At 35.1% G+C, this 10,194-nt stretch overlaps 1 protein-coding gene across 1 annotated transcript; it reads left to right on the forward strand.

The window, feature by feature from the left end:
* Nucleotides 1-5,020: 5,020 nt before the first annotated feature.
* LOC147392030 (protein ACCELERATED CELL DEATH 6-like) lies at nt 5,021-9,606 on the forward strand. The gene is made up of 3 exons (XM_086459469.1): nt 5,021-5,820; nt 6,582-7,114; nt 8,732-9,606. The coding sequence occupies exons 1-3, from the start codon at nt 5,220-5,222 to the stop codon at nt 9,449-9,451; spliced, it is 1,854 nt and encodes a 617-aa protein (XP_086315595.1). The 5' UTR covers nt 5,021-5,219; the 3' UTR covers nt 9,452-9,606.
* Nucleotides 9,607-10,194: the final 588 nt, after the last annotated feature.

Genomic DNA, 10,194 nt, shown 5'->3' on the forward strand with positions numbered 1-10,194 from the left:
TAAACATTAGGAGTGACTTGGGAATTTGTATTTGGACACGTGATTCCACAATAACTAGTAGAGTTTGTTTGATTGCAAATAAATAACATCATAGGCCCCACTTGAAGGGAGAATTAATGTGGCCCATCTTGAAGAGAGGATCATAAATAAGGTGGAAAATTGGGTATGAAGAGAGGTTTTTAAACATTTGGAGTGATTTGGGAATTTGTATTTGTGTTTGGGGTTCTCTGTAAAAGGTTCGAATATAAATAGAGGTACTCTTTTAATGTTCTTGCAGCACTTCTTTTTTTCATGTTACATCGTCTAGAATGATTCTCATGAACTCTTGAGGCATGACACCTTCATCTTCAATTACATAAAATTCCTCTCTCTAGCTCCTAATCGAGCCAAGAAATCAGGTGCTCTATTAGTCTCTCTCTAGTTGAAAGTTTAATTGCCTCTCTACTTCTTCAAAGTTCTTCCAAGATACCTCGTTTACTTCCAAGCATAAAGTAGAAGCCATGGATCCTAGATTATTCAGAGTAGCAACTTCGGGCAACGTGGACTTTCTTACTGTACTTGCACAGGAAAACAGAATTATCCTCTTTCAAGTAACCCCCATCATGGACTTTCTTAGCGTTGTGCTGCTCCATTTTTTTGACAATGAGAGAAAAGGCTGAGAAGGTCAGTGGCGTGGCTGATGAGGCTGCTGATGGAGAATAAGGAGCGATGATTGGGGCTGGTTTTGGACTGACTCGGGGCTGCCAATGGAGGCGATTTGAGGTGTCAAAGATAGCAAGGAGAGGGGCGGTTGGACTTTTAATGGCGGGAATGGGACTGCATTGCAGAGATTGGAGAGATGGAAAAGATCATTGGGGCGTTAATGGAAAAGAGAGGGAGGTGTCCTATGGTGCAACAAGGGCTGTATGAAGGTGGTTGGGGCGTTAATGGAGAAGAGAATGAGGTGTTCTATGGTGCAGCAAGGGCTGTATGAAGGTGGCTGGGGCGTTGGTACAGCAAGGTCGTTGGAGGAGAGGTGAGTGAGAAGTGATTTACAGGTTTTAATGGAGACGTGGAGGAGGGGGGATGGCTGTGTTGCAGGGGCTGTTAGAGTAGTTGGGAGATGAGGGACGTGAGTAGAGAAGAATGAGAGACTTGAAGGAGAGAGTTGAAGGAGAGAAGAATCAATGCAGAGACCACCAAAGATCTTCGTTCAGCCCAATGGAGAAGAAGAGATGAAGGAGAGGGCTGTGTTTAGCCGAAGATTCCAGACCCCCAAGAAGAAGGGAACGCCCTTCTTTATATAGAAACTCAGTTTCTATTTCTCGTTTTCTTCTATTTTTTTTCTTTCTAATTTTTTTTTATTTGCTTTCTCTTTTTTTCTTTCAATCAACACGTATTTCTCTTTCCCTTGTTTTGAGAATATGAGAGTAGCGATCCCATGCTTCTCACTTTGTTGGTAATCTCTTATTAGCGAGTTGTGATTGGTCGATTTGAACTAAGTTTTGATTAATTATTTTCGTTTTGGATTTTTATGGATTGATTAATTTTGTTTTAAATTTCATTAATTTAAATTTAAATTTTATTTTTATTTTGAGCTTTAGTCGGTCATTTGATTTATATTTTATTTGGTTGATCGATTGAAGTTGATTTTTAAATTTGTTGATTTAATTTTAATGGTTGGTTAATTAGAATTTTGGTTGATCGATTTTAAAAAATTTTATTTAATTTAAATTTTTTGATTGGATTTAATTTCTTGATTGCGTTTTGATTTTGTCGGTTGTTTAATTTTTAATTTTAAACGTTTAATTTTAATTGTTACTTGATTTTAATTTTAATTTTTTTATTGTTTAACATTTAATTTGAGTTTAATTTTTAGTTTTAATTGTTTGAATTGTTTAATTGTTTTAATTTGAATTTTTTTATTATTATTATTTTTAAATTTAAATTGAATTTTTGATTAAATTTGATTTTGTTACATTTTCCTAACGATCGAAGTCTCTAAGTTGAGTTTGGAGGTCGAGAGGCATTTCTATCATTTTTATGAATTTTTCTAAATTTCTCTGTTTTCATCGGTTTAGGTCCCGTTAGACTCGAAATCATATTCTGAGTGCGATGGAAGTAGTTTCGAGATCTTTCGGAAGTCCGAAATTCATGAAGGGTATTTTTGTCATTTGTCAATTTTTGTAGATTTTTACGAATTTTAACGTGAAGTTTCTTTCAGTTTCAACGTGATTATTTCTATATTTCAAAGTCATATTTTCCTAGCGTAGCGAGGTCTCTAGGTCATCAAACTGTGTAGCGAACCTAAGCGTACGTGCTTACTAAATCGGGTTTGGCGTATGGCGATCCTAAGCGTGCGTAAATTTCTATGTCGAGTCGCAAACGAGTAAGAGAGATGAAAAGAGTGGAAACTAAGGGAATCAGGGACAGTACTCACAAGCCTTCGAATTCTTTACGATCATCATTAGGAATTCACGGTAACCGGGTGACGAATTGTCGAATTAGGCAGATGCAAAAATGGGGTGTCTACAGATACCTGGTGAAAGATTTTCTTTATAGTCCCTAAGTTTTTGGACTTCTCTTAATAGTTCATTTAGTAAAATTTTCTTTTCTTAATGGTCCTTCAACCTCATATTAGGTTATAATATTTTTGAAATATCGGAATTACCCCTTTTTCATCCCCTTCATATACTTAGGTTTTCCAATGAAGATTCCAATCATTTCCGACAATTCCAATTTGATGAAAATTGATCGATGATGGTTCTTTTGGTTTGAAATCATTTACACAAGTCGTTATGTTAAATTTTAAGTCAATCATTTTACGTGTTTTAGGTGGAAAAACTCGAAAAAATGAAAACGGGTGGATTTTACAGCGTCGAGTTCGACTTTTTTAAAAATAATTTTCAAGCTCACGAGTTTTAATTATTGTTGAGTTCGACAATTTTAAAAAAAATGTCGAACTCGACGATAAAAATATTGAACTTAAATATAATTGTCTTACTCGATGTTGTAAATCCCCTCGTTTTTTTTTTTTCCTGAGATTTTCCAATTGAAATCCGTGGAAAGATCTGCTTCAAATTTGATATAATGATTTGTGTAGATGATTTTAAACCAAAAGAACCATCCTTCATCAATTTTCAGTTAAAAATGAAACAAAACAATTGAAAACCCATATTTTTTTACATACATATTAAAATCCTTGAAAATGACTTCTTCCTCTTTCTCAAATCATTTTCATCAGAATGGTATCTCCAAAACTTGACTGGGATGTTGGAAATCAAAAAATTTTGAGCAAAGATAATGAGTTTGAATGATTAGAGTAGTTTTAACATTTCAATCGTGAAAAATGTTTAGGATAAGGTTCAAGCACTAATAGAAAATAGGGATTTACTATATGTACTATTTAGCTAACCCTTAAAAGTCAATAACTAATTAGAAAGAAAATCATCCACCAAGACCGTTAAGTATTAGAACTTCTCTTGATAGTCCACTTAGTAAAAAAAATTCTTTTTAATTGGTTAAATTGAAATTGTCATGAGTTCATTTTTAAATGTTTTGCCTCTAAATTCGTTCGCCATAATTGTTTATATTGAGAGTAAAAAATTGGTCAATAGATGGCAGGAGTGCTTTTGAGCAGCAAAAATGTGAACAAACATATACAAGATCCCAATTCCCACTAGGCATCAAGAGTCAGAAGTAATCTCCTTTTATTGCCACCTGGCATAATCCTTAAGGCCCACTGATTGATATACATATCATGATGGTGATTTCTATCCCTTGGTTTCAACCAGTAAATTAACCACTCAAATCCAATGGCTAAAAATCACCTATCATGATGACTGATTGTACTAGATCTGATCTGATTGTATTGGATCCTAATATTGAGATTATAATAAAAACCTGATCCGACAGAAGTCTAATCTCTCTTTCTCAAGTAGTTAAATTTATCGATATTATATATTTAATTTTGTTTTTATAAATATAACTGTTATTTATAATGATTTAAAGATTATTTTTAAACTTTTAATTAAATAAAATTAATATAAGCGCTTTAAGCTTATTTCATGACCTGATTTTGGTCATTTCCCAACCGATTGGACTCCACGAGTTTTAACTTTTAAAACTATGGTCTGACTCTTGACTCTTGACCATAAAAATGAGAGTTTTAATAATGGGAACTTCTATTGGCAGCCCAGCTTCTATTTGTTACACTTTAATTATTTAAATTATTTATCATACACAGCTAAACCTAACACGCTATTTAAAATTAGAACAACATTTCCACGTCATGATGTTCTCTTAATACACTAATAAATTAAAATTGTATAAGACAAAAAAAAGAAATACCACGAACAACAACAATCCTAAGAGAGAACATCAACCAACGTGATCATCTACTCCAATTCTGCACCAACTTAATGATGACGATGCTGTGCTCTTCTCTCATTAATTTCTTTATACTAAAAAGGAGAAAAATATCTTTCAACTTATTTAATTTAGTTGAATTGTAATAAATAAAATCTGGGGTGCCAATAGAATTACTCTCAATAATTGATGGTACTGTACTATATCCCACCACCACCTCAATTATTAAAAGGGAGAAAAATATCATTCAACTTATTTAATTTAATTGAATTGTAATAAATAAAATCTGGGATGCCACTAGAATTATTCTCAATAATTGGTGGTACCATAGTATACCCCACCACCACCTCAATTATTCAGTAAGCACATGCACCCTCAAAAGAAGCCAAAAGCTGCTGCTGCTCTGCGCTCTCTTTCTTCTTCTTGTAGGTCGACCATCGTTAATACTTAGTCCCCACTAGTCAAACATCCTGACTTCTGACAGCTACTACCCTTCGATTAATTATTTAATTTTTTGTATTTTTTTTTCTTTAGTTTTAATCAAATAGATGAAAATAAATATAATTATTACTATTTATGATTTTACCAAATAAATCAACAATTAAAAAGGTTCGAATATAAATAGGGTACTCTTTTAATGTTCTTGCAGCACTTCTTTTTTTCATGTTACATCGTCTAGAATGATTCTCATGAACTCTTGAGGCATGACACCTTCATCCTCAATTACATAAAATTCCTCTCTCTAGCTCCTAATCGAGCCAAGAAATCAGTTGCTCTATTAGTCTCTCTCTAGTTGAAAGTTTAATTGCCTCTCTACTTCTTCAAAGTTCTTCCAAGATACCTCGTTTACTTCCGAGCATAAAGTAGAAGCCATGGATCCTAGATTATTCGGAGTAGCAACTTCGGGCAACGTGGCCTTTCTTACTGTACTTGCACAGGAAAACAGAATTATCCTCTTTCAAGTAACCCCCATCAAGGACACGGCACTTCACATCTCAGTAAGACTCGGACACTTGAACTTTGCTAATAAGATCTGTGACCTGTGCCCAGAACTTTTCAGTAAATCAAATTCAAATGGTGACACCCCACTCATCGTCGCTGCAAGAGCTGGACATTTGGAAATACTCAGATCTCTTATTGATTGTGTAAAAAGATATTATTCTGGAGATGTTGAGATTGGAAGAAGCGAAGCACTTAAGTTTCTGAGAGAGAGGAATGTGGAGAACAACAATGCAATGCATGAGGCTGTAAGAAATGGCCACCTTGAGGTGGTGAAATTGCTTATAGCGGAGGACCCGGAACTGCTATGTTCTATCAATAATGATTGGGAGTCTCCATTGTATTTGGCGGTCGAAAGACCAGCACTAGATGCACTAGATATCGTTAAAGAAATCTTAAATAATACTCATTATGCTCACTCCGGCCCAGATGGACGGACCGCTTTGCACGCTGCCGTAATTCATGAAAATCAAGGTAAACTCACACCTACCTTCACCTGGAGTAAAACTATCATGGTTTCATGACAGTTTTTGTTCTTTTTCTTTTTCTTTTGCTAAAATAAGCAAATTGAACCTTTCCTTCTCTCCATATATATGATTTCCTTTCCATTCCACTGATATTTGGTCATTAAAGATCCCTTGAAAAACATGCTCAAGCTTCCATGGGATGTTTGCGCCACCATTCGAACATCTTATTAGAAGAGAAGAATCAAATTCTATAACCAACTTCTTCCTTTGGAGATGAAGAAGCAAGCTTCAGGCCTTCAAGGACAAGGAGTACCTCACATTCAGTCTTAACTTATTTGACTCATCGGTCGAAGGAATTTGACCCACATTTATCAATTTGGCCGTGTTTTTCAAAACTTGGCCAAGTGGAATGCTTCGGTTTAATTTTACTGGTTTTTGTTTTTTGTTTTTTGGTTTTTTTTTGGTCTATATTGAAAAGATATTTAAGTAAGAAATTCTAGATAATCCTAGATAGATTAAGATCTAGATGTACCTGGATCTAACCATTTGTGCCCTACTGACCAATCTCTATGAAGTAAGTAAGAAATTCAAATTCAATTAAGTATCCAAATAGTTGAATTGTTACTTACTGAACTTTTTAACAAATGCTTGGATGCACTCAAATATGGAATGTACTATTCTATTTTACAAATTTATTTTTTCATCTTATTTTGTAAAGACTAACAATATTGGGATTTTGTTGTTGATAATTTCCATTCTTTATGTAAGACATCACTAAGTTGCTACTAAAGAAGAAGGAAGGACTACTCAGCGAAGCAGATGACAACAAGAGAACTCCCTTGCACTTTACAGCAACTCTGGGTTACAATAAGATGGTTGAACAACTATTGAAATGTGATACCTCGACGGCCTATCTCCAAGACAAATACGGCTTTGCCCCAATTCATGTGGCAGCAGCTAATGGCCACATTGACATTATTAATGAGTTGCTTCGATGCTGCCCAGATATGAAGGATTTGCATAACAGCAAAGGTCAGAATATACTTCACATTGCAGTCGAGCATAGTTGGTTCAGGTTGGTTTCACGTATTTTGAAAATGAGGCAACTTGAGGGGCTTATAAATGAAAAGGATGACAGGGGTAATACACCTCTGCATCAAGCCACAATCAGTTGTGACCCTTTTATGGTGAACTTTCTCGTAAAGGATCCGAGAGTAGATGTCAAGGCCACGAACAAGGAAAGATTAACTGCTCTACAGATTGCAGAGTCAGAAGGTTACAATGGTATCTCTCGTTCTAAGGTATGGTATCCATGTGACCCTACTTTTTTTCTTGATGCAGAATATGAATCCTGTGGTCATGATCCACCATTAATTTCTACGCAATTTGACACTGCATTTGACACTGTTCTGACATGGTCCCTTGAACTATAGATTTGTTTTCTTGAGATAAAAGGAGAAAAATATATGGTTGTGGAAACACTGCACATCAACACAGTGTCAAGTGCAGTATTGAACGTAGTGAGTTCGGCATTTTCCTTGTGGCATATTTTAATGTTGTTTCTCACCAGGGGTGGAGCCAGGACTTTCATGTAGTAGGGGCAAACTATGATTAGTTGTATAGTGAAGATGAATGGTTTTAGGGAGAAATTAAAAGGTTTTTAGTTAGATGTTGAAGAAATTGATATCTAAGTCATTTCCAATTAATATTTGAGAAGACCCAATCAAGAGACAATATCATCAACAAAAAATTGAAGAGGTGAGGGAGTAGGGACAAATGGGGCATGTAATTAGTTGAAAATATAGGAGTGTCTCAAAGTTTTGTGGGGACAAATGGGGCATGTAACTAGTTGAAAATATAGGGGTGTCTAAAAGTTCAATGGGGACAAATGGAGCATGTTATTCATATTTTCAAATAAAAGTTTAGCCTCACATTGAGGGTCTCCGTCAAATCGACGGTTGAGATGATATAGGTTTTGAAGAAAAATGTACCCCTAGAAAAAAAAATTGTATTGATTCCTAGGCGATTAGTATGTATTTTTAGGAAATATTCGTTATTCTTCTTATCTTAGTTGTTTGTTTGATGAAGGAGTTGGAATCTAACATTTTCAAAAATAATAAAATGAAAAATTAAAGTGATGTAATTATCCATAGGCAGATTTGTGGCTTATAATCTAAGACATTGAATGCATTTTTGGATGTGTGGTTCAATTCGAATTATCCAACTAATTAAAAAAGTGTTATGGTGAAGCTTATAAAACATTAATAAGATAGAGACGGGTGGAGCCAAGATTTTCCTGTAGTAGGGGCAAACTATGGTTAGTTGTTTAGTGAAGAAGAATGATTTTAGGGAAAAATTAAGAAGTTTTTAGTTAGAAGTTGAAGAAAATGATATTTAGACCATTTCCAATTAATATTTGAAAAGTCTCGGTCAAGAGGCAATGTCATCAACAAAAAACTGAAATGGTGAGTAAGTGGGGACAAATGGGGCGTGTAATTAGTTGAAAATATAGGGGCATCTGAAAATCCTGTGGGGGCAAAAATTGGAGGGAAGTGAGGGTGTAAGAGCAAATGGGGAAAGAGGTGAAGGAATGAAGACAAATGAGACATGTAATTAATTGAAAATATAGGGGTATCTTGAAGTTCTGTAGGGGCAAAAATTAGACAGAGATGAGGGTGTGGGGGCAAATGGGGAGAGAGGTGAGGGAGTGGGGACAAATGGAGCATGTAATTAATTGAAAATATAGGGGTGTCTCAAAGTTTTGTAGGGGCAATTGCCCCCACCAACTCCTTACTAGCTCCACCTCTTTCTCACCCAGGCAAAAAGATAAGCTTTGTATATAGTAAGTTGTGTTTTTAAATTAAATCCTATTAGGTATCTTTCTATATAATTAATATTCTTCTTTGTATGCACTGCAGGCCTTGCTTTTAGCGACCTTATTACGCTATGCAAGTCCACCATGGTCTAAACCCAGTGCTGGCCTGCGTAAACTATTTCATAACTATAGGAGAGCAAATACAATATCAACCAATTTTTCCAACGATAACACAATAAATGTCCTTTTACTCGTGGCGGTGCTCATTGCCACTGTCACCTTCACGGCAGGCTTCACATTGCCTAAAGGATACGATGAACACGGCAAAGAAGTAAACATCAGGATCCTTCTAGCAAATAATACCGATTTCCAAAACTTCGTTAACAGTGACGTCAAAGCAATGTATTTCTCAATGACCGCAGTGGTTGCTCTTATGTTCATGCAACTCACCAATAGGTTTATTTCTCCAATACTATTCTTGGTGGCAGGCATTTTTCTGTATCTCGCGTTCGCCTTTATGACAACAGCATTCTTGTCAGGTGTAAACGTGGCAGTATCCGGAAACAAAAGCTTGATGCATAAAAATGTTGTTGACGATAATGTATTCACTTGCCTTCTCCTTATTCCAATATTTACAGCCATGGTTGAGCTGCTCGGGCTTGATCCGTCATACTGGCCCGGGTTTTTATCCTGCTGGTACGGGTATTTACTGGTCCTTAATGCACTGAATTGTAGGCCCTGGACATCTGAAAGGACAGCCTGTCAACAACACCTAACCCAAGTGTCTATGTTATTTTGTTACCAGAAGGATGATAATCGGTAAACAATCATTTCACTTTTTTTCTTCTTTCCTTTTTTTTTTTTTTTTTTTAATCATCATTTATGCCTGTTACATTTTTATTTTTTTTATATAATGTATAACAACTGTAGGCTGATGGGACACCATCCTTTATTAATAGTAAAAGATCTTACAATCATAATATAAAATAGAGCTGCTATTGACACTCCAACTTTTACTTATTACACCCCAATTAGAATATAGAAAATTTATGAATGGTAGAAAATAAGTAAAAGTTGGAGTGCAAAGAGCTCTCTCTTGGATTTTCTTTGAGTCTAATCATATATAATTGTAAACAATTATTACTCTGGACCAAACCTTGATAATGTGTTGAAGAGTGTGTTTTAAGCTTTAATAGAGGTGTGATACATAATTTAAGAAATTGGGGTGTGATAAGTAAAAGTTGGGGTGCCAATAGCAGCTCTCATATAAAATTAGTCTCACCTCGTTTGGAATATCCAATATTCTTGACCACTATTGAGTTAGCATTGATTTTTTTTTTCTAATCAAGCAAAAGTATTTCATAAATAAAAAGGAATGGTTACAAATGTTGGAAAAAAGGGACGTACACCAAGAAAATTACATCAAGCGAATGTAAGATAAATTCAGGAGATCTCCACACATCGCTTTTCTTAATTTCAACCAATGGAAATGACTCCAATGATTCAAACCTCTCATCTGATTTTGATTTAAAAGCTTATTTAGCCTACAAATTTGCCACCATACTT

The sequence above is a fragment of the Akebia trifoliata genome, chromosome 11, assembly GCF_017979445.1.
Source record: "Akebia trifoliata isolate Shusen 1 chromosome 11, ASM1797944v1, whole genome shotgun sequence".
NCBI lineage: Eukaryota > Viridiplantae > Streptophyta > Magnoliopsida > Ranunculales > Lardizabalaceae > Akebia > Akebia trifoliata.